Source organism: Pseudochaenichthys georgianus, chromosome 8 (assembly GCF_902827115.2).
Source record: "Pseudochaenichthys georgianus chromosome 8, fPseGeo1.2, whole genome shotgun sequence".
Lineage (NCBI taxonomy): Eukaryota > Metazoa > Chordata > Actinopteri > Perciformes > Channichthyidae > Pseudochaenichthys > Pseudochaenichthys georgianus.
Window position 1 is genome coordinate 14,340,825 of NC_047510.2, and position 27,818 is coordinate 14,368,642.

Consider the following 27,818-nt stretch of genomic DNA (forward strand, 5'->3'; position numbering starts at 1 on the left):
CTTTTTAACACATGCAGACGATAACTCTCTTGTTTCTTATTGGGGAGGGTGTGGCACTTTCTTTCTCTGTTTGCATGTTTACTGAGAGTCAAACTTCCGCCCCTCACATTCACACTGCAGAATGTTACGTGGGTTTTATATTCACAGTATACTGCAAGGTCAATTATTTTCTGATCATTGTACTCAACAAGGCATATACATTGATGTATAGGAGCATCATAGAAGAATAATGAGAAATGTAGGATAAGAATAGGATTCTTGAACTGAGCTCAATGTGCAGACAGAGATGATGTCATAGCTTGCACTCAATAGTTACTCTTTGGCTAATAATAACCCATGCTAACTTTTAGACGGACCTATTTAAGAAGGCCTCCTGCTTAGCAACGTGTTACAACTCATCTAAAGCTGGTTCATCGTACTAAAGCCATTACTGCTGGATAAAAAAATCCCACAAAAAACGACCAAATAGGTCGATTGTTCAGCAGCTTAATACGACCCAGAGTCACGTTTTAAAGTGTAGCACCTCTAGTGGTCGTGTAAGAAACAACATGCTCCTGTTGATAGCAAACGCTCCGGAGGGTCGTTTATTCACAAATAACCCTCTCTGGAAAATCCTAAATTGTGGAATAGTTTGGCCATTAAAATGCTTTTTGATTAGATTCCTAGCGAGAAGTGTATATTGTACTTTTGTAATCTACGTGGATGCGTAGGATCTATAGTTTTGATAGATATTACGAAGATGATTTGAGGTCTTGCCAGGAGAACATGTATATGCGGCAGCTTCCATGTCAAACCAATAAAATAAAACATTACACTAGTCACTCTTTTTCAGCAACTAGTGGCACTTTTGTCAGACTAGTTAGCACATAAGCCTTACTAGTGACGCCAGGAGCAGCACTATGACAAGGTTACGCCGAGCGTCAAACAGCTCTTTGAAATGGAATGGAACCACGGCAGACTACACATGCTGGCTATTGTGTTTCGCATGTTCTATGGCACGTCTCTACTGGGAATTGTAGTTTTAAAAGACGTTTTCGTATTTCCCACAATTAGAAGTTGCCAGTATTAAACTGTGTACACCCCTGGAGGTTTAGGGGATACGAAACACATTGGTGTAGCTTGTGTCCATAATGGGCAGCATTAATATATACCATTACCCACATGCCAGCTAAGGTCAGAATAGCTTTATTGAACAGCTGGTCTTATGTCTGTGACCCCTCCTGTTGTTAATTGATAAGCCTGAAACATGCACTTGTCAAGGTTCAGAGGCACAAAAGCTATTTGCAAACTCAAATACCTTTGATTAGAAAACTTGATGGCTGTGGTTTTGACCTTTTCATGCATTAGTGTTGATTTTAATAACCCATGCTTTAATGATGTCTCAGCGTGGTGTGTGCGGAGTGTGTGTTCACAGCAGCCTCACACTCTAGAAGAAAGGGAAGGGACAATTGGTAGGGATGCTGTACAAAGAACCAGTGTGTGCAGTAGTTTAGAAATGCCACCTGTGTGTGTGTGTGCGTGTGTGTGTGTGTGTGTGTGTGTGTGTGTGTGTGTGTGTGTGTGTGTGTGTGTGTGTGTGTGTGTGTGTGTGTGTGTGTGTGTGTGTGTGTGTGTGTGTGTGTGTGTGTGTGTGTGTGTGTGTGTGTGTGTGTGTGTGTGTGTGTCTGCGCGTGCGTGCGTGCGTGCGTGTGTGTGTGAAGGCTTATACAGCAATTATGTGTGTTGATGTACAGTATGGGTAGCAAAATAAATGTGATCTAGTGAAACAGACCCAGTGGGCTGATTGATCCTTCAAGCTGCTCACCGGCATCACGCTTGGCAGCAGATTTAACGTGGTGTCATTGAGCCAGACAGCCCTTTATTTAATCTGAATCCTGGCCATCATGTGTCCATAGAAAAGCAGAAGAAAGGTCCGACCCAACAAACACAAAAGAAGTCAAACCTTTGTCTTTTTCTCTGAGTTAGGAATATCCATAGCAACCAACACATGCCGAGACTCTCTTATATATCCCGATGATCATGGATTCAAAATATGAGCTGCCTGAGCAACAGTCTTTTAGTTTCAGAAAAAAACACAAAAATGGAAACAGATTAAGTGATTTCAAATAACTTCTTTGGGGATTGCATGTAGTATAGTGTGAGAACGGAAGAAAGAAGATGAGAGACATAACTGGTACATTCTCTGTGTGTTGGAAAGAGGGATGGTTCAGGATTTTGTGTGAGAGACAGCGGGTGGGAGGGGACTCTGAGATGGCAGGAACCATGGTTAGTGGAGCCAGACTGAAGAGGAGAAGCTGAGGAGAAGCTGTGATACTGTGAAACAGCGCTGAGAGCAGGGGGATGCGCATCTGAAAGCCTTGAAGAAGAAAAAGAAGAAGAAAATATGCAAGTCAGTGCTTTCCTCGCATCAACATAGAATAAAACGAACCTTCACTCCATCAGACATTTTTTTAAGAGTTTGATGCAAGCCCAAGGAGAGGCACCCTGCTATTCTTTCCGGTTGTCTTTGGGGAATGCTGAAAAACTGCTGGAAACTTCTATCTGAGAGTCTGTCGCCGTCCCCTTCTCTAGTACAAGATGCCTGTGATGAAGGGCCTCCTTGCTCCACAAAACACCTTCTTGGAAACCATCGCAAACCACTTTGATGGCACTCGTAAGTATAATCTATAATTCTCTGCAATTGTCTTTAATTTAAAAGTTAAAATGTCATTTGTGGGACAAACAAGACATTCCGTACATATTTTATTGTGTACAACTTAAGGCTAGTTGTGCTCGTTCTTTGTTTCAATTTATTTGTTACAATACTGCAGTCAATGTGTTTCAAACGTTTTGCCCCACACATCATTAAATCTGAATTATGACGTCTGAATATAGATCCCTCTCAGTTTTGAAGCTTCAACTGTACCAGTTGAGCTTTTAGGAGATGTGCCTTTGGCATTTCTGTAACCTACTTTAGGATTGTGACGGGCACCGAAAAACACTGCTGATGACAAATGTGTCCAACGGAAGTGAAGTCCAATGATTACACTGCGAGTTGTGACAGTAAACCATAAATACAAATTGAAACGAGCAGTGGGATGATATATATCTGAACTGATGAGCCACTTGTTGAGCCACAGAGCTGCTCCTAAGAATGGCTCACTATTGAGATTTGTGCTTTTCTCAGTCAAGGTCTTCCTTTAAACCAACAAATATTACGGCTGTACAGCTTATGTTTGCCATCTTTCCCACAAATAACCCACACACTTTCCTACACATTTCAGCTGATGTTCTTCTTCAACCCTTATTTTAAAAATATTTAAGACTCTTTTTTGGGGCATTTCCTTGATCTTAATATTTGCTTTGCACTCACTCTTGGTGTTTTTGTACCCTGCGTAGTGGTGTGAGGTTCGCAGGAGAGGCTGTGTAAATGAAGCAACACTGAGGTTGATATTTGGTGAACATTTTATTTTTTTATTTGCTGAAAATAGATTTCTCAAACAGTGCATTAATTGTGTGATTGTGACAGCAAGCACATACCAAAATGGAAATGTGAAGCAAATATTAACTGAAGTAAATATTCTGCAACTACAAGAAATGGTTGACCTTCATAAGAAAAGCTTTACTTTCAAAATATTTCACATTTGTTCTGCTTTTCTAATTTTAATTCCTCCATTATTGCAAGGTTGAGCTTAAAAAATTGGACATGACGGGACTTTCAATATTTTATCAAATGTAAATTAAGCTTTTATCAAAACATATCTGCGAATGTGTTCTGTTCTTGTCTTGCCACTCTGAACCCAGGCAGTAATATTGCTTATATGAAAGATTGGCTGTTTGTTTTAAACAGTGTTTTACTCAACAAAGCCTTGTTGCTCATCAATATATATAAAATAGCAGATGCACGTCAATACAACCTTACAGACTTTATCAACTATACCGGACTCTGCTTTTGCATTATTAAAAAGAGACTAACGATCAGACAGAGGGTGTTTATTTCCACACTTGGACAGTGTTGATGTTCACCCATTGTTCATTATTTCTGACCCTGGTTATTTTATCTTTGTGAGTGTAAACCATGCCTCAGTTGAGTAGAAAGTCATAAGGAGGCACTCGTCAGCTCTTATAGAACACGATGAAAGGTGTGAGTGTGTAGGGGTCAGACAGTCTGTGTCCTTTACATATTCACAATTCCCCAAAACAGTGCTAGGACACGATCTCTGTCAGTGTCACCCTATCACTCACTCACTCACACACACACACACACACACACACACACACACACACACACACACACACACACACACACACACACACACACACACACACACACACACACACACACACACACACACACACACACACACACACACACACACACACACACACACACACACTAATCCTCCATGCCTTCTTCGTGTTGTCTCGCCCTTGCTTTCTGTATGACACTTACACTTACACACACATATCAACACCGCAGTCATTTTCTCAGTCTTCGCTGCCATAATACCTCTGTATCAGATGTGCATGTGGGGCGGATTGACCAAGTATCTGAGTGGGAGGTGAAGGGGCCAACTGACAAGAGATTTCTTCAGAGCCGAGCACTTTTCAATCTGAAGACACGCATTGAACGTGTCTCGGTTTCAATTGAAAGCCTTTCTGCCTGAGGACGTATCCTTGAAGACAAGGGGGAAACTTCAAATGATATCTCGATAAAGGAGAAGCACATTTCCACAGAGTGTGAATTGATGTTGGGCTCAGGGGAATGAAGGTGGTGATCACATGGCACGGGCACTACCAGGACATTAATTGAAATCAATTATGCAGAGGCAATTCAAATATCATGAAAGGTCTTGCTTGGTCATTCTCTTTGAGAGCAGAACAAAATACTTATATTATTCATTCCCTCTTCTGCTAATTGCCGGGTTAGGTATGGATATTTATTTCCTCCTCATAATTGCTGAAATGGATAATGAGCGATGGAAATGATTGGGTTTGAGTACCTGCAATTAAAAAGAAAATAAACAAAGGAATGATGTGAGTGCCAACTAGAACTGGATACGTAACAATGAATAATAAATCCCAAAAATGTTTTGTTATATCATGATTCATAACATGCAACGATTCTCTATCAAAGCCATGAGTAGTTATTGACTAGAGATTACTGTGAGTAAGAATCGCAGATCAACAATGGTTTGGCCAGTCAGTGTGAGCGATACTGTTGTAAGCTTGAAAAACGTGAAACCATAGAAACAGGCTGAAGGAAGACAGACAGAGGAAAGTGAAAGAGTTTGAGTTTAGTCATCTGGCGGTATAGGATCCAGCCAATATGTACCTTTGCTTTGGTTAAAATAACAGTAGATCCTTACTAATGTATGCTGCACACACCTTAGCAATTTGAGTTATGCAATTGTTAATTGTGATGCATGACAAACAGAACAACGCAGATATTGAATATCTTATATTGGCACAGTGTCCTAAAAACCCTAATACAAATTGCATCATTGGCATATGTTTTATTTTTTTCTCGTTACAAATCACTATGGCAACAGCATGGAAAAATCTTGTGAGTTTCACTGTATACTTATCAGGTAGAGAATATCCATCACTAATTACATGTCTCTCTCTCTGAAACAAACACTTGTTAACACCCCCCTGTTGCCAGCTCTGTTTGGAAAATTTGGAATAGTATGAAATGGATCAGGTGTTATCTACAGCTGCATGTGGTGTTACCAGCCTGTGTTTATTTGTGCTTGCTTTAAGGGGAAAACAAGCATCAATCTCATTAAAACAGGATGAAGTACAGTGTGGTCTTTGCAGCTGTATCGACATTATAGAGTTTTGCAGCAGTTGAACAAAGACGCCTTTTTCAAATGGAATCATCTTGTAATCAGAGTGGGAATGAACAAATGAATAAAAGGCGACACCATTCAGTGGCCCCAGTCTAGAATATTGAAGGTATATAGGGTTATGTGAAAAACAAGTGAAAGCAGACATGTATTAGTCAGTGAATGAGGACCAGATTTTGCTTTTGTTTCTCTACACAAAAACCCTGAAGGGCATAAAACCTTGTATATCCTTACAAATCAATATGAAGCTTATAAAGTAGATCAAATGAAAACTACACTTTATTTACAAATGTCTACTTCTTTATTAGCAGCTAGTGAAGAGGATGATTACTGACACACCAGAGTGTTATATTGTGGTGGTTTTCTACAAGCAGAAAACATGTATATCAATCTGCTGTTTGTACATTTATTGGTAATAAAGCACATTAACTATGAAAACATGTGAAACAAACGCTTTGGTAGTTTACTGTTCTTTATTTGTATTACAAATTAGGCATACAGCCTCTTGCAGATTACATTCAGTGATTTGTTTAGTTGCAGTTGATTTACATTTTGTTCGGCTTCACCACCCACGCGCACTGCCCTAAGATGACTTTTCAATGTTCCAGCAGTAAGAAACAACATATATATATTTTTTTGAATTTATAAACTTTTTCTAGTGGTTAAAAGCATCATGGAGAGAAGCGTTTTTTCTAGCCTCATGGGAGCATTTACTGTTACCTTTTCATTTTTACCTTGTGGGTCTATGTGATGCTTTTTTGTTGTTTTGTTATCACAGACATTGCCAGAAAAAGGAATTCATCTGTGGAGAATCTTTTAAAAAAACTAAAAAGTGTCCATTTATCAGCAACCAGCATTGTAGCCTACTTTTTAATCAAACTCTTTTATTTGATATATTTACTTTCTTTTAAGCTTTGGATTCAGATAAATCAAAAATATATTTAATCAAGAAAATAAATGATTATGTAATACATGTTATGATGAACTTGATTGATCCCTCGGTGAAATTCACAACCTGTAAAAAAAGAAGAACAAAGAAACAAAAAAAGCACCGGCAGCAACATTCACATATTTATTTATATTCATAATGAAACCAAATAATATATACGTCAGGGTTTGAGGTAAAGCAGGACCCAAATGCAGATTGAGGAGAAGTGGGTTTCAATGTGTAACAAAAGGCGAGCTTTAATTACAAAAATCTGCTGACAATGATACAAAAAATAAACAAAACCATGAATCCATAAACAGGTAGCACGAGCTACGAGGTAGAATCCAGACAAAAACAGACAGTGACAAACATGGAGGGTGACAGGAAAGACAACGATCGAACATGGTGCACATGGGGAAGACAAGACTAAATACACAGAAGGGTAATCACAGGACAAGACATTGCTGGGCAGGGGAGGTAGAAGCAGGTGAACACAATGAGGCAATCAGACACAGGAGGGCAAACACAGGAAGGAATACCAGACACAGGCAGAACAGAATTTCAAAAATAAAACCATGACTAAACAGACAAAACTAAGATCGTGACAATATACTGTAAAGACACAATAACAACTCAGGAGGGAGCCAGTCTCGATTGAGGCCCATCAGCTCTGATCTGCGGCCACTTCCCCCCCAGAAACTGTATTTAAATCTCATCCTGATCACTGAGCTGCCAGTGTGCAACTCGATTTTGACAGGATAACAACTGGTGACTTCTAGAATTGTGTGAGTAACATTCTGTTTTTAGACTTCTCTGTTTCAGTGTGTGCACTCTGTATAAATGCTCTGTAGTTGATCTGACTGAAATTGTTATTTTAAATCTCAAAACCGCTACAGTATCTGTCAGGCAGAAACTTGGGACAAGTAATTTGACTGAAACCTTAAAACTGAAATAACTAGTGATGTTACGTATTGCGCCGAGGCCTCGGAGCGTGTGTCGAGTAATCCACGAAGCTTTTTGTGAAGCATGTACCGAGGCTTGTATCGTTTTGGGCCAGTGACGTCATCGATGACAAACGAAGCCTCGCTGCCTGTCGATACCACGTGACTGCTTCAGGAAGCGATTCAGATCGGTTGAACCGTTGAACCACAACGCTCATAATACCCATGGATGTATAATAAGAATCACATTATCCTTCCTGTCCCGGGCCCGGTGACACGATGGAATCAAGAGAGACCCTCACTTACATAGGTTGGAACATGTCAATAAGTAGCCTATAAATGGATGCAAGCATAAATAAATGTAGGAATAAAAACATAAACAAATAAATGAATAAATACAGGAATACATATGTGTCAATGTTTTCAGGAAGATTTAATGTGTGTGCTGTGGCTCAGCTGGAAAGCAGTTGACTCACGACGGCAGGGTTCCTGGTTCAATGACTGCCCAATACGTCTTTTTTGTTGTTTATAAAAGCTACTGCTAAATGAGATAATGTAGTTAATAAATGTATTCTTTGATATGGTTTAGCCTTTCTCCGGCTACAACATGGTTACGTTTATGAATATTATTAAGGAATACAAATCCCTCTTTGCAATGTTTACCAGACTCCCTAGGCTTTTCAATCACAATATTCAACTGGAATAAATAAAATATTGTTAACATGAAAATATGATTTAATGTTCGTTGTTTAGAGTTATTCTAAGGCTTTACTCATTGGGAACTCGGTATGAGATAGAGCACACTGTTGAGATGTCCAATCTGCCTGTTTTACACACTTTGACCAGCAGGGGGGGTTTGTGTTCAAACGAAGCCCATGATGAAGCCTCATGAGATGAACCCTTTTGCGAACCAATTGGCTGGAAAGCTTCAAAGCTTCATAAGGCTTCATCTCGCCATCACTAGAAATAACTGACTGCTAGGGTTAACTTTGATTTAAACATTTGTAGAATACTAAGAGCTTTATTGAGTAGGTGTAACTGTATTAAGGGTTAAACTCATAACTTTATAACTTAGGGTTTAATGTAATTGTAAAACCATTGGGCCACTGTAAAGACACAATAACAACTCAGGAGGGAGCCAGTCTAGATTTCCTTTTGAGGGCCACCAGCTGCAGAGAGTGAACTAATTAAAGGGACGTGGCCCCACGGCTGTGAGAACTCAGCAATCAGGTGTCCATTTTAGGTAGCACTTTCCTGGAGCGTCAGCTTCAGCCATTGGAGTCCTGCGGGAGTCTGACAAAGACAATAGAGTCCTGCTGGAGTCACGAGGGTGGCAAAGAGGAGGCAAATCCTACTTTGATTGAGATAAGTATCGCTGGTGTTTTATTTTATTTGGTTGTTTAGCCCCTCATGCTATAATCATGTGTATTTTCTCCATTCCTGTTTATGTGTCTTCTCGCAATTATCACTGGCCCTGTGTATCTCATAATCGATATAACCGGCCTGCTCTCGTCTATCCCACATGCTCCACTGACATCCAACATCTAGTTTCAGGCGGCCTGTGGAACTGCCAGTCAGCTGTTCCTAAGGCTGACTTCATCTCTGCAGTCTCTGGATTTCCTTGCTCTCACGGAGACGTGGATTACTCCATTCAACACATCCACCCCAGCAGCTCTCTCCACAGCATATTCCTTCTCCCATACACCCAGACCCACTGGCAGAGGAGGTGGCACTGGTCTCCTGCTCTCTCCCAAATGGAGCTTCTTCCCTCTTCAAGCTACCTAACTTCACTCCTTCCACCTTTGAATTCCATGCCATCACAGTAACCCATCCTATACACTTAACCATTGTTGTTCTCTACCGTCCACCAGGCGCCTTGGGGGACTTCTTGGAGGAATTAGATAATCTCCTCTCACACATCCCTGAAACTGGCCCTCCCGCTGTACTTCTCGGAGACTTCAACCTCCAGACAGGGAAGATAGACGAACTAACATCTCTGTTAACCGCCTTTGCTTTCTCACTGTCTCCGTCCCCACCGACTCATAAAGCTGGCAATGTCCTTGATCTCATATTCTCAAGGAACTGCACTACTTCTAACCTCTCTGTAAACCCGCTCCACACCTCCGATCACTTCATTTCATTCTCTCTACCCCTTTCCAAACATAAAAAACGAATCTCTTCTCATCCTGCACCTGTCCGCCATAACCTTCGTTCCCTCTCCCCCTCTACCTTTGCCTCATCGGTGCTCTCAGCCCTCCCTTCCTCTGACTCGTTCCAACTCCTACCTCCAAACTCTGCTGCGGAAACTCTCCTCTCTACTCTATCATCTCTCATCCTCTCTGGACTCTCTCTGTCCTCTCACATCTCGGCAGGCTCGTCAGTCCCCTCCTGCTCCCTGGCTAAATGACGCACTGCGTGCTAATAGAACCGTCCTTCGGACAGCAGAGCGGAAACGGTGGAAATCCAAACACCATGACAACCTCCTAACCTATCAGGTTCTCCTCTCCTCTTTCTCTGCTTCCATCTCTCAGGCAAAAAGCACTTTCTTTCAAGATAAGATACAATCTTCCTATTCCAATTCCAAAAAACTATTTTCCATCTTCGCCACCCTCTTGGACCCCCCCCCAAAGCCCCTTCCCCCTCCTCCCTTCTGTCAAGCGACTTTGTTAACCACTTTGAAAGAAAGGTTGATGATATTCGCTCTTCTTTTTCTGACTCACCTATACTCACCACTGGGTCACCAGACCCTCCTTTCACCCACACACTGACCTCCTTTTGCCCTCTCTCTCCAAGTGAGGTTCTTACCCTCATTACCTCTGCCCGCCCTACCACCTGTCCTCTGGACCCTATCCCTTCAAACCTCCTTCAGACTATCGCTCCTGATATTCTACCGTTTCTCACCCATTTCATCAACACTTCTCTAACTTCTGGTCACTTTCCAAACAGTCTCAAGGAGGCAAGAGTAAACCCTCTCCTAAAGAAACCCACTCTCAACCCGTCTGACGTTATAAACTACAGGCCTGTCTCTCTCCTCCCGTTCCTGTCTAAAACACTTGAACGCGCTGTCTTTAAACAACTCTCCTGTTATCTCCATCAGAACAACCTTCTGGATCCGCACCAGTCTGGTTTCAAGGCAGGTCACTCAACAGAAACTGCTCTCTTTGCTGTCTCTGAGGAACTGCACACGGCTAAAGCAGCCTCCCTCTCCTCTGTCATCATCCTGTTGGACCTTTCTGCTGCATTCGACACGGTGAACCATCAGATCCTCCTTCGCACTCCAAGAACTTGGAGTTTCAGGCTCTGCACTTTCCCTCCTCACCTCATACCTCAAATACCGTACCTACAGGGTAATTTGGAGAGGGTCAGAGTCCGACCATTGTTAATTAACTACAGGGGTCCCTCAGGGCTCTGTTCTTGGTCCCCTCCTCTTCTTCCTGTACACAAACTCGCTTGGATCTGTCATTAGCCCGCATGGTTTTTCATACCACTGCTACGCTGACGACACCCAATTAATTCTGTCCTTTCCACGCTCAGAGACCCAGGTCGTCGCACGCATCTCTGCTTGTCTAGCGGACATCTCTCAGTGGATGTCTGCTCACCACCTCAAGCTCAACCTTGACAAGACTGAACTGCTTTTCCTTCCGGGAAAAGATTGTCCCACTCTTGACCTGACAATCAACATCGGCACCTCTATTGTTTCCCCGACTCAGACTGCAAGGAATCTGGGTGTGACCCTAGATAACAAACTGTCCTTCACTGCAAACATCGCTGCAAAAACCCGCTGCTGCAGATACACGCTTTACAACATCAGGAGGATACGTCCCCACCTGATCCAGAAAGCGACGGAGGTTCTGGCCCAGGCTCTCGTCATCTCACGCCTAAACTACTGCAACTCCCTCCTGGCTGGTCTACCTGCATGTGCCATCCGACCTCTGCAGCTCGTCCAGAATGCAGCGGCTCGTCTGGTCTTCAACCTTCCTAAATGTTTCCACACCACACCGCTCCTCCGCTCCCTTCACTGGCTTCCGGTAACTGCTAGAATCCACTTCAAGACCTCTGCAGCTCATCCAGAATGCAGCGGCTCGTCTGGTCTTCAACCTTCCTAAATGTTTCCACACCACACCGCTCCTCCGCTCCCTTCACTGGCTTCCGGTAACTGCTAGAATCCACTTCAAGACAATGGTACTTGCGTACCATGCTGTGAATGGATCTGGCCTTTCCTACATCCAGGACATGGTTAAACTGTACACCCCAGTATGTGCACTCCGCTCTGCATCAGCCAAACAGCTCGCTGCACCCGCACTGCGAGGGGGACCCAAGTTCGCATCAGCAAAAACACGTCGGTTTGCTATCCTGGCTCCAAAATGGTGGAATGAGCTCCCCATTGAAATTAGGACAGCAGATAGCTTGCACATCTTCCGGCGCAGACTGAAAACTCATCTCTTTCGACTCCATTTCGAGCGATAGAATTACTAACAAAGCACTTGTATACTAATAAAGCACTGGCTTATCTAAAGCCAGTTGAGTAGCACTTGAAATGTTTTAGCTCTATGAAACCTGATGTACTTATATGATTCTGTTTTCTTCAAGTTTGTATCTTGTTGGTCGAACGCACTTATTGTAAGTCGCTTTGGATAAAAGTGTCAGCTAAATGCAATGTACATTTTGTTGTTTTATTTTTGTAAGATTTTTTTCGCTACAGCATCCAATCTGCCTATATACTGTAAGCAAATATATATTTATTTACTTATGTATTATTTGCTTCATCTGTATAAAATATGGCATTTAAAAACAGACTGGTGTTTTAAAGAGACTGATGTGCCACACAGGACCAGTCACTTCCTGGAGTCTCTGCTGGTTGCCTGGCAACTGCAAGTTGAATAGGTACACTAAAACGACTGCAGGCTGATACAACAAGGCTGCTTCAACATTACAGCCATTCTTGAGGATGTGCGGTTCGACTATTGCATTATGCAGAGGGTTATATCAGTGCCTAAATGGACTACAGTTTTGAAATGCCTTAGCATACCACAATAACTTGCACTAAAATGTGCAAACCCTCCAAAGTAATCATGAACTCTAAAACAATTTGGGAGTTAAATGCTTTATTTCATCTGGCTGGGAGGGTATCAGGATCTCCAAGGAAGAGATGGAAAAGGTTTAAGTTGTTTACAGTGTTTATCCTAATGCAATCACCACAGAGCCAAAAATAGATATCTTTAAAGATACTGGGTTCTAGCGTGGGTGTGTGTATATGTTTGTATAGGTAGTTGTTAAATACAAAAATGCATTGCGCACCCGGTGGCCGGATGAAAACTCACCAGCCATGCTAATTAAGGGCAATAACCCCCACTAAGGCCCCTGTCCCCCATGGAGCCAGCTGGAGCCCTGCATATCCTCAGACTTCTTGCACATCGCCGGCTTACTACAAAGCTCTCTCTGATGTACACTCGACTATTTTAGGGCTCCGAGCTGAAAGCAGACAGAATGACTCAGAGAAAAAGTATTTTTCTGTTGGTGAATGAACAAACTAATATAATCTGAATCAATGTTACAAGAGAGAGTGGAGAACCAAAAAGAGAACCTTGTTGCTATGCTTCAATGTTACTGAAAAACATTTTTCTTTCAGTGATGCAGCTATCTGACGTATTAAAAATAAATAAATCATGAAAAGTCACCTATTTTTCAATCAGTGTTTTCTCAGGGTCACTCAGTAGATTCACCTCTAACTTTTTGTTTCCCTTGCAGACAGTAACTTTCTATTGGGGAATGCTCAGGGTCGCCATGGTCACCCCATCGTGTACTGCTCTGACGGGTTTTGTGAGCTGACCGGATTTGTTCGGACCGAGGTGATGCAGAAAACTTGCACCTGTCGCTTCCTCCATGGAGCAGAGACCAATGAGAGCGTGATCCAGCAGTTAGACAAAGCTCTGGAGGGCCAGCATGAGTACCAGGGAGAGGTCTGCTTCTATAGGAAAAACGGTATGGATCACATTATCACCCAGGTGATGAGTCGATCATGCACCCTGTTGTATCTTCCCAACTACAGTTCTTCCTTTTAAAGAAAACACATAGAAGGGAGGGAGATGAGGCTAACAGTTGAGTAATATCTTGCATTTAAATAACTGTTTTGATGTGTTCCAGTCAGGATTTCGTCCAAACCACAGCACTGAGACTGCTCTTGTAAAGGTCTTCAATGACATCCACTTAAACACAGACAGTGGCAGAACTTCAGTGTTAGTATTATTAGATCTCAGTGCTGCGTTTGACACTGTTGACCACAACATATTAATAGACCGACTGGAAAACTGGGTGGGACTTTCGGCTACAGTTCTAAACTGGTTTGAATCCTAATTAAAATACAGAAAAAACATTGTTTCTATAGGTAAATACAGATCTGAGTTGACAAATATGACATGTGGCATTGTGGGGTACCACAAGGCTTCATCTTGGGGCCGCTTCTCTTTAACATCTACATGCTACCACTGGCTCAGATAATGAAAAACTACAAAATAAGTTACCATAGCTATGCTGATGACACACATTTACATAGCCATTTCACCAGGAGACTATGCTCCAATTCAAACACAGTAAGTGCATTGAACAAATCAATGACTGGATGTGTCAGAACTTTCTCCAATTAAACAAAGATAAAACTGAGGTAATGGTTTTTGGAGCCAAGGCAGAACGTATAAAAGTTAGCGCTGAGCTTCAGTCTGCAATGTTCAAAACAACAGATAAAGCCAGAAATCTAGGTGTAGTCATGGACTCTGACCTGAGTTTCAACAGTCACATTAAAACAGTTACTAAATCAGCCTACTATCACCTTAAGAATATATCGAGGATTAAAAGACTAATGTCACAGCAGGATTTGAAAAACTTGTCCATGCTTTTATCTTCAGTAGACTCGACTACTGCAATGGTGTCTTTGCAGGTCTCACTAAAAAATCTATTAGAAAGCTGCAGCTGATTCAGAACGCCGCTGCTTGAGTCCTCACTGACACTAATGGCGCATTTCCACTGCAGCGGGTAGTCACGTTTAAGCGTCCTTAATCGTCCTCAAGCGGCCAGGCCAGTCTTTGGTGGCCTTTCCATAGAGCGTAGCACCGGCTAGCGGGTACTTTTTCCCTCTTTTTCCGGCCCCATAAAATCGTGGTTCTATCAGGCCAGGGCCAGGGCTGAACTAGTGACGTCAACACTCTCGACTGCTGATTGGTCAGAGAGAATCGTCACAAGATCGCGCGTGAGATCATCCCTAGCGTCGCATATATATCTAGAAGCAAGCTTGCAGCATTTTTATACGCAGCATTTTTATACACAGCATTTTTTGATGTACCTACATCTCATTGGGGATGATAAAATCCAGCGGGAGCTCGACGGAACAACTCGAAATGTGAAAGTGTTCCAGGATGTCTCTGCACAGATGCCCCGCCTACACTGCGTTGCTACCCCAGGTCCTAAACTGTAATGGAAATGCGCCACGGCCTCGGACGGCCAGCGAGGCAGCCCGAGGCCTGAGCGAGGACGCTTAGGGACGCTTAAACGGGGCTACCCCGCTGCAGTGGAAATGTGCCATAAGAAAGTGGATCACATCACTCCTGTTCTGAAGTCTTTACACTGGCTTCATGTGTGTCAAATAATTGATTTCAAAATACTGCTGCTGGTTTATAAAGCATTGAATGGTTTAGGCCCAAAATACATTTATGACCTACTGCTAAATTATGAACCATCCAGATCTCTCAGGTCTTCTGGGACTCTGGTCATTTTAAGTTAAGTGGCTGTCGTCATGAATACAATTATTTTAAATCAATATTGTAAATCAAGTCTTTGGTTTATTCAGTAGGTAGCTGTGTGTTAACATAATAATTATCATTATGTTGGTGTTATATATTGTTATTCCAGCATTAATAGAAATCCATTTATCATTTTAGAGGAAAGAACTGTCAGGCAACACTGCTGGGTACCTCAGTTTAATACTCTGTTTGATATCCTTAGGAATTCCATTTTGGTGCCTCCTGGATATTGTGCCAATTAAAAATGAGAAAGGTGAGATGGTGCTGTTCCTCTTGTCCTTCAAAGATGTTAGTGAATCATACGGGAAGAGACATCACTACAACCAAGGAGATGGTGAGACCTTGCTACAATACATTTTAATTATATTTTCAAAATGTCCTTCTGTCACATATTGAATTTATGGGAGGCAGCACTGACAATAATCCACTGGTTTCTCCACAGGTATGTCAGAGGACGCTCAGCAGAGCAGGAAAAGCAATCGATCGCACTTTTCTCAAGCTCACGAGAGGGGGAGGAATATTCTGCAGCACCTTAGCAACCTGTTCTCTAAGAGGGGCCAGAGGAAGCTGACCAATGTGAGAAACACATTTATGATAAAATGGGATTAATGCATTACTTATAATGCATGAAATTAATAATTGTCATTTTGTTGTTTGTTAAATGTACTATTAGCTAAATGTTAATTACATTTGAATGTCATATTTATCAATGAAAGTTATTGTATCATATGAAAAATGTATGACATTAATAATTGTCATTTCATTGTTTGTTAAATGTACTAATAACTCAATGTTAATTGCATTTGAACGTAGGCCTACTATTTATCAATGAAAGTTATTGTAAAGTATAAAAACGTTACATTATTTGTCCTTTTTCATCTCTAAATCTGGTTGCATTTGTCCAAATAACTCGCCATACATCTGGGTTTAAGGTGACCGTAAATATAATTCAAGCCCTTCAGATTTGTATTTTAAATAGGTTTCTGTCCAACTGTGTTGACTCGGCACCACAGCACTGGGTTGGAGTTAAATTTCTTTAAGAAGCTCCCAGGATTTTGTTTTCACGATGTGTCTGTGTCCTCTTTTTCAGAGTGTGTTTCAGAAACCGTCCCTGCCCGAGTACAAGGTGGCAGCTGTGAAGAAGTCCCGTTTGATCCTGCTGCACTACAGCGTGTCCAAGGCCTTGTGGGACTGGCTCATCCTGCTGGCCACCTTCTACGTGGCCGTGGCCGTGCCGTATGACATCTGCTTTGTTAGCCACGATGAGGGCAGCAGCTACCATTCCCTGGTCAGCCGTAGCACTATGGGCAGTGACATCGCAGTGGAGTTGCTCTTCATCCTTGGTATGTTCATTTTTCATTAAACAATTTCTGTTTGCTAGGATTGCAGTCAACCGAGTCTTCCTCCACATAGTAGCCTTTTGTATTCTAACTTCTTTCTGTCACATACTTGGTAGTTTTATAAACTTAAAGTAACATCTTGGACACCGATTTCATGCTGCACACCAGCTGACCTTAGTGTCGAAGCGTCTTGTGCAGAGATATAAAGAGATGTGATATAACTATGTAACTATGTTCAGTTTGAAGAACAGCTGTATTTCCCAGTCACACTGGTTTCCCTGGCGATAGTTGACACGGCTACACCTCCTACCTTTTATCGCCCACTCAGGGTGTCTCTGTTGCCCCAGGTTATGAAATCATAATTAGATTTATCTCACTTCGTCCCACTTTTCCTCAACACTAAGTGTTATAGCACATCTCTCTGAACAGGTGTTTCTGGGGACAAAATTAGCTTTCCTTTTTTATGAAAGTAAATCTTTCTCACTTTAAGTTTCAGCATTAGGAGTGTAGTATGACTACAAAATATTGTCCCTGAAAGAACTTAATTTAAACTCACATGCACTCTGTGTTCAGTCTAACTGCAATAAACAAAAGAAAAGCTGAAAAGTGAAATATAGTGCCAGGGATTTATAACAATAATAACAAGGTCATTAGTTTGCTAAAATTACCGGTTATTTCATGGGTTTTCTAATCATCAACATGGAGCTGAATCTTTTTTAATTAATAATTCCTTTTTTATCATTTAAATCGGCATAACTTTAAAATACTGAGAATATAACATGATCTTTCAGCTACTCTATTTTGGCCTCTAATGTCATATATTTCTGGCTACCTCTATAACATTACTGTAGCTATTATTTGATACTCACCTTACTTATCTTAGATGTATACAAAGTTAAACACATATTTTACTTTTTCACCTTGCAAGCTTCAAAGGAATAACCAATTTTATAATTCGGAAGTATTATTATTGACCAATTGACTAACTAATTATTGTATGTACCTGAGATAAAGGCTAGTCTATTTATATAGCACATTTCAACACAAGACAATTAAAAGTGCTTTACAGAAAATATAAAATAAACGTTAAAAAAACTTAAATTAAATTGTAATATTTTTTATAACAAATGTGTACTTTATAAATTGTAATAACCTTTCATTTTAAATATTCTGTGCATACCCTTTATCTAATAGTGCTTTATTTGTTGTCTCTATCTTTACTTTTGCTGTAACAATGTAATTTCCCCCCCTGTAGGACAAACAAAGGAATTCAGATTCTGATCAAATTACATTTAAATATGATTAGAGACACTCAAGACAAGACAAGTCTAAATAAAATAGCTTAAACAGCCAAGTAAACTCCCAAACTCTTAGACCTCAATGTATCGGCTGATCATGAAATACTTTTCTTTAAATGTGTGTTTTTTTTAATAGATTTTCTTTACTTCTCTTCTTTTCAGACATAATCCTAAATTTTCGGACGACCTATGTGAGTCAGTCGGGTCAGGTTGTGTACGACGCCCGCTCCATCTTCCTCCATTACTGCACCACTTGGTTCTTTGTGGATCTGATCGCGGCGTTACCCTTCGACCTTCTCTATGCTTTCAACATCACAGTGGTAAGATTGTTACATATCTCTGAGTACACTGTGCCCCCAGGTTTTAGACTTTTCTGTCTCTTTAAGTGCACCAACTTTGAGACAGCCACTAATGTTTTAGTTGTGTTGTTCCCCCAGAGCACTAGACTGGACATGATTATCCTCTTCATTCAAACACTTCACTGAGCATCGTCGTTTGTTCGCTCGCTTCAGTTTTATCCTCCAGTTAAACACTAGTACTTCTCATGGATTAGTTTTACTTTGCCTCAGGCCTCAGATGACTTAAAAAAACATCTCTCTATCAGGGTTTAAAACTTTATTTTGTTTGCCACTGCATTTCCATTTTTATTTGCTTTGTCTTTATCCGATTGTATTTATTCGTAAGTGACACTGCATTGTTGCTGCACTGTAATTGTATTCTACTATTTGATTGGCCTTGATTGTACATTAGCACATTTTGATGTTTTATTTATTCTTGTTAGAATCTTTTTTTAAATACTCTTTATATATTTACTATACATTTGTGTTACTTTTCAAAACAACCTACTTATCCTTCAACCACATCCTAGGTTGCGTTGAGATGTACTATAGTTAAAAACATTTATGCTAATAGTCACATTCAATTCAGAGCAAATGCTTCAGAAAAAAAAGACATTAACTCAAGATTAGAAGAGAAAAGATAATGGCTTACTAGCAGAGCTGCAACTAACGACTAGTAAATAGTGAAGAGTTTCTAAAAGTCTCGGGCAATGTCGAAACATTTCTTGTTTTGTTCATTCAGAACCCAAAAAATATAATTTAAATGTAATATGTAACTGAGGATGGTGGGAAATCCTCGCATTTGAAAGCTGAAAACAGCCTTTTCTGCCATTTTTGCTCGAAAGAAAAAAAATCAATCATTAACAGTTTACCAAAAAACGTCCCAATAAATAACTAAATTGACTAGGCCAAATTATTGCAGCTCTAAAATAGGTTTTTAAATTGCTACAATTGGTTCAAGTTTCTATGTTCTTCCTTCCTGTCTGTTCTCCCAGACCTCGCTGGTGCACTTGTTGAAGACAGTTCGTCTTCTGCGCCTGCTGCGCCTGCTTCAGAAGCTGGACCGATACTCCCAGTACAGCGCGGTGGTCCTGACCCTGCTCATGTCTGTGTTTGCTCTGCTGGCTCACTGGATGGCTTGTGTCTGGTACATCATCGGACGAAAAGAGATAGAAAGCAGTAACCCCGTAACCTGGGAAATAGGTGAGCACATTGCGTGTGTGTGGTCATGTGTTTGAACGCTTCGTCACCCCTGACAAAGACATGTCTCTGTTAAGCTTAATGAGCAAAGGAGACATTGTACTAGTACAATGTCTCCCTTGCTCATTAAGCTTAACAGTGACATTTCTTAGTCTCTCGTGGCAACCCTAAAGGGCCGGAACTGCACATCCTCGTCATGCTTGAATGCCTGAATGCCTCAGCATCATTTCCTCTAGGCACGGAGGAAGTTTAGGTCACAGGATAATGCCATTATATCACCAGTGATGTATTATATCATTCTACATTAGATCACCCATCAAAGAGTCATCCATTGAAGAAGACTCGTTTGATTAGTCATCTAAAATGAATCTTATACAACCATCTTCTGGCCTTACTTTCAAGGCTGGCTTCAGGAGTTGGGAAAGCGTTTGGAGACACCATACTTCAACCGCACCTTGGGGGGTCCCTCCATCCCTAGCGCCTACATCGCCTCTCTCTACTTCACCCTCAGTAGCCTCACTAGTGTCGGATTTGGCAACGTGTGTGCCAATACGGACGCTGAGAAGATCTTCTCCATCTGCATAATGCTCATGGGTGGTGAGTTTAACTAGTGATCACTACGAAATTCCAAGAGTTATTACACATATGTGAGACTATATTAATGTTACTCCCCTCTCCCACCCCCAGCCTTGATGCATGCAGTGGTCTTCGGCAATGTGACAGCCATCATCCAGCGCATGTACTCACGGCGCTCTCTCTACCACACCCGGATGAAAGATCTGAAGGACTTCAACCGTGTGCATCGGCTGCCTCAGCTGCTGAAGCAGAGGATGCTGGAGTACTTTCAGGCAACCTGGTCTGTCAACAATGGCATCAACGCCAATGAGGTGGGCGTAGAATCTGAAATGTGCCAATTTTATATTAATTGAATTATTAAGTGAGAAGTTTTCCTATTAAAGTGAGTTTCTTTCAGTGTTTAATATGTAAATTGTGGACTGTGTGGGCTGTAAAAATGTCGTCTTCATGCAGAAAAATACATTTTGTGGTTGCGCTAGATTTGAGATTCAGAATTTTAAAATGGGTCCCCAAGTAAATGGCACACATTTAGAACTGCAGTACCAATAACAGAACTGATCAAGAGCAACATTCCTTTAATGATAGGAGTTGGAGTTGAAATATAGTGAGTATACTCATTAACACCCTCGCCGCCACCATCTGTAGTTGATGTATTCACTGTCGAAGGTAACAGACACAGCCACCGATTTCTGAGAACTTGTTGGCTTTAACACCTCGTGTCTGTTTTTACTGAGCAGCTTGGCACATCATGTGAGTGCATCAACCTTCAATACCACAATCTGTGCCCCTTTGAAAGGAGTATTTAAATCATTGCTTAAAGTAGCAGCAGATGAAAATCTCCAATTCCAATAGAAATCTTATCTCTGGGTATTTCAAAGTGTCAGCTTCCCTACCCAGCTGCTGCTGCAGTCGTGCCGCTTTCGCTATGCGGCCACTGTAGACAAGAAGTTAGTGTTTGAATCAACTAGTGACACTTTCTCATTTCATGGAAGCATTTGATTCAGTGTTAAAATTAAACTTCTTCCCAATAGAGCTTAGAAACGGATACAGAGCCTAACAGTGTACAAAACATGACCAAATTTCTTAAAATAGACAGCATGCATTCTGTTGCCCTTTAATGTTTTGTAATGCTGCATTTTGTCTTTTTCATGGACATTTGTGTGCAATAGCTACATAAAAGCATTCAGTCAGTGGGACAGTGTAAGGAAGCACACCATTGAAAAGAGATAGTGAGGTGGCGGTATGTCCTGAAGCACTGTAGTACTGTAGCTTCAAAAGCATTCCTTTTGCAGTGGTTACTGACCTTTTTCTTAGCTGCTGCATGACTTCCCAGATGAACTGCGAGCTGACATCGCCATGCATCTGAACAAGGACATCCTGCAGCTGCCTGTGTTTGAGCGTGCCAGCAGAGGGTGCCTGCGCTCCCTGTCCCTGCACGTCAAGACTTCTTTCTGTGCACCTGGGGAATACCTCATACGCCACGGAGATGCCCTGCAGGCCAATTATTTTGTCTGCTCTGGCTCCCTAGAGGTTCTAAAAGATGGCATGGTTCTGGCCATCCTGGGTTAGTGTGCAACAAGTGTAAAACATTTCCAGAGGTGGGAAGTAGTGGAGTACAAATACTTCCTTACTGTACTTAAAGGTCACCTATTGTGCAAAATCCACTTGTTTACGTCTTTTATACATCAACATGTGTCCCCTCTGTGTGAAGAGGTTCGGAAAGTTTCAGGAAAAAATATTTGCTCACTTTTTGTCCATTTATATAAAAACCTGTCTGGAAATGAGCTGATCAGATTTTGGCCACTTTATGTTATAATGGCTTGTATAAACATTAGCCAATCACCAACCGAGGTAACCCCCCCCCTCCCCCCACCTGATCACCTGAATCTCCTCCGAGAGCACCATTGTGTTCTTTTTTTATCTGAAGTAACAGACAGAGAATCAGCACTTTTAAAACGGGGCTGAAACAGAGGGGATTATGGGTAATGCTACAATGCGTGATCTTTTTGGTGTTTCGAGCCAAACACTGCAGAGACATGTTTTGTATATATCTGAGACCTATAATATATTGATGAAAAGCAGTATAATAGGGGACCTTTAAGTACATTTTTCTGGTATCAGTACTTTAATCCACTACTTATTTTTCTGACGACTTTTATTTTTACTTCTTACATTTTTAACACAAATACCTGTACTTTCTACTTCTACAGGTTTATTACTTTAGTTTTAATCTACGTTTGGTGGCGTGATCATTATTATTTAGAGTCATTGCATCCCAAACACGATCTGTGTATCCATGATTTCCTGGTCTTCTCTAAAGAAGAGGGACCAATGCAAACTTTGTAATTAGCCGTTGTTCAGCATCAAAACATTCATTAGCTAACAATGACATTATGGTTCTATTAATCTAAAGTGAGGTCAGTTACTCTATAAAACAGTTGGTAGTTATGGGTACTTTTTACTCATAGCCCATACTTCTTTACTTTTACTTGAGTAAAGAAGTTTAGTCAGTACTTTTACCAGAGTATTTTTTAACACGAGTATCTGTACTTCTACTTGAGTAAAGGATGTGTGTACTTTTGCCTTTCAGATGTGTTGCACCACAAGTAGTTACATCTCTGTTTTAACCCCTACAGGAAAAGGTGATCTCATTGGCTCTGACCTCCCGGATCGTGACCAGGTGATCAAGACCAATGCAGACGTGAAGGCGCTGACCTACTGTGACCTGCAGTACATCAGTGTTAAGGCTCTGAGGGAGGTCCTCCTGCTCTATCCAGAGTACGGCAGCCGGTTCAGCTCTGACATCAACAACAACCTCACCTACAACCTGAGAGAGGGCAGTGAAGCTGACGTAAGAAGACATTTGCTAACACAACACTGCAGAGACAGATATTTCATTGTACCAGTGTTTCATTTCTTTGCTACTGCTCATTAACAACAAGATACCTAGGCTACCACCAAATAAAGAATGTGAGTGTAATACCTTGCTAATTTTGGCTTTCAAATCTCTAGGGAGTAAAAAAGCTTGCATGGTCTTCAAGGCTTTCTCTGGTATGTGCACATCACTAAAGTAATGAATTGAGCCTTCATCTGCCGGATACATCTGACAGTCAGTTACAGCACAATTATAAGTCCATAGTGTGCTATCCTGAAAACTTGTAATGGTTAAAGTTGAGGATTGAACATTAACAGCCTGAACTCGTACACAAAGCTGAGATAAAGATGGATATTATGCTGCTAAAAACAGTGATGAAAACCGCTTCCTAATGATCGAAACCGATTAGATCATTTACATGTTGAAGAGATTCATCTTAAGATAAATTAAGTTAACTCAAGGATTCTGAAAGAAGAGGAGCCAAACATAAGCCCATAAAACAATGTAGAAATCAATCAGAGATATGGGAGGCTTTGCTACATTTGTTCATTCATGTTTGTGTGCACATAATGTGTCTTTCCCCTAGAGACAGTTTTCCTAGACCTGCTCTCCAGCTTGCATGCAGACACACCGTAGAAATTATAATGATATCTTAATTCCATTTACAAATGTAACAAGACTGTACCTGTTTCTATTGTAGTTTTCTGGTCTGTTACAGAGGAGAAAGCGTTGCTTTGAATGTAGATTTACCATTTTCTATACATGCAAATGTGTTATATCTTTCACAATTTTTCTTTTGAATTTATTTGTTTATACTAGTTTTCAGGAGACAGGAACAATATAATTTAGAATTAGCAAGCAGGGAAAACGAATTCCCACAATCTCATGATCAACCCATGTTTTAGTGTTCATTTGAAATGATGGGTCCAGAAAAGTGAAGTGTTAAGAGTCACTCAGCCTTAAAATGTTTTCCACAAATCAAAGACACATCGAATTTTTCAATCTATTGTCTCCTCAGGGTCATGCTATGGACCATAAACTGCCCTATATTGTTGAGGCAGATGATGGTGACCGTGGAGAAGACGTGAGGCACTATCAGCAGAGGAAAGTGCCCTTGTTATATGGAGCAGGCAGCCCTGTGCGTCAGCCCTGCCTCAGCACCATGTTAGGGGATGAGCTCCGCCACATCAGTGCACTCCGCAACTGTGGCTCCCCTCTTCAGGGCGGTAGAAGCCACAGCCCCTTTCATCAGTCATTCACCAATCAGGAGCTCTCTCCTTCTCCTGTGCCCAGTCTTGGCAGCGACCAGTCTTTGAACCAGCGGCCTGCCAATCTACTAATGCCATCCTTGAGCTGTGTTAGCCCACCTAGCCTTAGCCCCAGGTAACCTGTTAATAACCCAAATATAAATCAGCAATCACTCTTGCACCTTTTTCATGATTATGTAGTAACACTGATTTGTGTCTCTGCCAGGGTCGTGGATGGAATTGAGGACAATGGTCACACATTTCAATTTAATGTAGAGCAGAGGGAGACAAAGACTAATATAACAGGTAAGGTGAAATGAATTGGAAAAAATGAAATGGCAGACAATTTGATAAAAAATAACTTTCCAGGAACCTACATGTATGATTAACTAATCATCATCAGATATTTATACTGTACATAATTGCTCAACATTTAAGCAGTACTTATAACATACTCATTTGAGGCTAGATGTCATGATATATTATGGGTTATTTCAGTTCAGCTGTACTGCTTTGTTTTCATTCTTTTGTAGACCAGTTCCAAGTGAGTGCTCACCTGCTTCTGGAGACAGAGGAAGTGAGACAGAACATCAGCAAACTGAACAAAGAGGTACAGTTTTCAAATAAATGTGGGGTAAAAAGTACACTATTTGCCTCATAGATGTAGTTAAGTATAAAGTATCAAAATACTCAAGGAAAAAACAAGTACCTTAACATTGCTCTTGAAAAAGTCAAAATATATAAATGATCTGGCTATACAGAATTATCAGTACATTCTTTTGCCAAATGTGTTACAGTGTTATAGGGTAGTAAACATACTGCAATTTTTACTGCAATTCTCTAGGTGTATCACATATTTTTGTCATTGATTAGTTATTTCAAATAATTAAAAAAAACAGATATGCCCCACAGCAAACTTTTTTTTTCTTTTCTTCTCAGGTGAGCAACCTGAACCACGAAGTGTCCAACCTGGCCAAGGAGCTCCATGACATAATGCATTTCCTACAGTCTCATATGTCCATGCACCATGCACCTCATGCCTCTTATGGCATACAAATGGTTCCCAGTCCTAGTGTGAGTGCTTCCAGCAACTGGCAGCCCCACGTCCCTTTAAATATTGCCACCGGTCTGCACCTCCATCATGATGCAATTAGTCACCCTGCCAGAAATGTGTTGGGCTGCAGTGGTATCCCCTCTCTGGGTAGAAGTCCAACTTTGCAGTCTTCCAGCCCTGTGTCCTCCTGTGTACACCTGTGCTGCTCTGACAGGGAAGGGGCCACAGCCCATATGTTACAGAGCCAGTGTGGCCCCTTTCAAACTTCAAGAATAACTCCAAACTCTCCCTACACGACCCACCCACATCCATCCCTCCTAGGCCACAGCCCTTCCTTCAGTAGCTTCCCCGTGGTTTGTCAGGCTCCACAGGTCCAATACAATGCCTCTATTACAACAATGAGCAACACACACCCTCTGTGTTCCTCTGTGAATTCTGGCTTCTCCCATCCATCTCTGGATGTTCAAACCAACTCTGGTCCCACACAAAATCAGACACCCATCCATTCCTCCATGTATAACACTGGCCGGCTACAGTATCACCCTACCTTCAGCACTCTCACTCCGTCAGTCCACTCTTCAACATGCACAGGGCACAGCCAGTGCCACCAGGGCTCTGTCAATGGCCCAAGGCAAAATGACCTAGTTGGATCCAGCCCTACCCACCTCCCACAGGACCCTCCTTGTTCTCTGACGGGGCCGGAAACAGACAGAGACTGCAGAGCTTCACTGTTCCAAGAGAGGACGAACAGTATTGAATCTCAGGATATGAGTTGCAGTTCTCCAACTGTAGAAGTTCAATCACCTCTTTTGGATGTAGAGGACATATAAAGCCCATACTGGTGACCTCACTATAATTCTGTTAATCTGTTATAATGATGACTTAATTTTTCCTTCAGATACCATCAAATAAAATGCTCCCTGCTGCTCCCTCCACCAAGACATGCACCGCACACTTTCTCTTTAGGGTTCAATGGTATTTGGATACATGTTAGCAGGTTCACTAGTAAAGCATTAGCAAGAGATACAATTATTGTACATATTACATAACATAATTAAAGGTTACTCAGGCTCAAGTTATGATATACAGGTATGAGGCGCCACACAGTGGAGACAGTGTGTTACAAAAGGCTGATCTCTTATCACACAGAGGAATAAACACACTCGTTCTGAAACGGATAAATGGAAGAAAGGAGCACAACTGTACATTTAATGAGGATTATCACAATATTTTTGCTCTGTACACTTTCAGAAGTGTGTTATTTTGATAATATTTTTTTGTACAGGTTTCTTTGCCTTTATAGGAACACATGTACTTATCAGACCAGAGCTCGACTATGCTGTATGGGCTTTAAAATAATTTCAATGTTAAAGGGATATTTATTTATCTTATTTTAATTCATTTTTGGAAAAACTATAATGTAGTAATGTATTGTTTTAAACAATACCAGTGTTTTTTCACAGCACTCCTTCAAAAATTAAAACATACTCCAGCAAGACTTTATAGTAGCCTATATCGAGGAGGGGGCTATGTATACAGTATTTGATTTAGGTGCTCCAGTATTCAAGCAAGATAAGGTTATCAGGTCAAGAGAGTTGCAACTTTTTATTGCCAATTTATGTCTAAACCTCATCATTCCTGGGGGTGTGACATTTTTTATCCTGATCAACAATTTAGGCAACTGCGACTTTTGGTAATAAGACAATTAAACACACTGTAATCCCTCCCTAAGTGTCCTTTGTTAACCTCACTAGAAGTCCTAAACAACAAGAGCATGTGTTCTTAATAGGGTAAAGCACTGCATCCAAGCCCTTATGTAACCCTGTAGCATTTGTACATGAAATCCTGACCTCATTAGTGTATAACGGGAATGTTAGCTGTAGTTCTAATGAACATTAGTGTTAGGTAAAAAAACAAAAAGGCTAATGTTGAAGAAAGCATCCTTTTGTACAAAAGACAAATTACAGCTCATAAGATCCAACCTTCGACAACATCTGACTAGCTCATCAGACGAGAACATCCCTGGATCATAATGTTCAACAAAAAAATATGGATAAACACAGTGTCTGATTATTTACATTATCACTCTAATAATCTACATAATTTAAGGCTGCATGCATCATTGTGTCAATTTGCCATTGTAAATGTTTATCAGACTACATGATTGGAGTTGACACTCTTTTTGTTTGTTTTTTTCTGAAATAGATTCATTAAAGGGAGTCCTAGATTCCACCTTCAGACTCATCTTTTTTCTTTGTTTGTGCATGTTCATCAGGTCTGTAATTCATCCGCAGAACAATAAAGGAAAATTAAAACAATGTGAGTACATTCACCCACAAGTGACGAATAGTTACTTAACTAATGAAAATGGTAGATGAATGAAAAAGTACGAGTAAAGAC

General features: G+C 41.1%; 1 protein-coding gene across 1 annotated transcript; it reads left to right on the plus strand.

The window, feature by feature from the left end:
- The first annotated feature begins 2,577 nt into the window (after window positions 1-2,577).
- Window positions 2,578-27,582, plus strand: kcnh4a (potassium voltage-gated channel, subfamily H (eag-related), member 4a). Its single transcript, XM_034088616.1, has 15 exons — window positions 2,578-2,653; window positions 13,446-13,679; window positions 15,693-15,824; window positions 15,933-16,066; window positions 16,581-16,833; window positions 18,291-18,448; window positions 19,462-19,669; window positions 20,069-20,263; window positions 20,354-20,553; window positions 21,557-21,806; window positions 22,879-23,093; window positions 24,136-24,500; window positions 24,591-24,670; window positions 24,898-24,974; window positions 25,304-27,582. Exons 1-15 carry the CDS (start codon window positions 2,578-2,580, stop codon window positions 26,246-26,248), a joined length of 3,522 nt encoding a protein of 1,173 aa, XP_033944507.1. The 3' UTR covers window positions 26,249-27,582.
- Window positions 27,583-27,818: the final 236 nt, after the last annotated feature.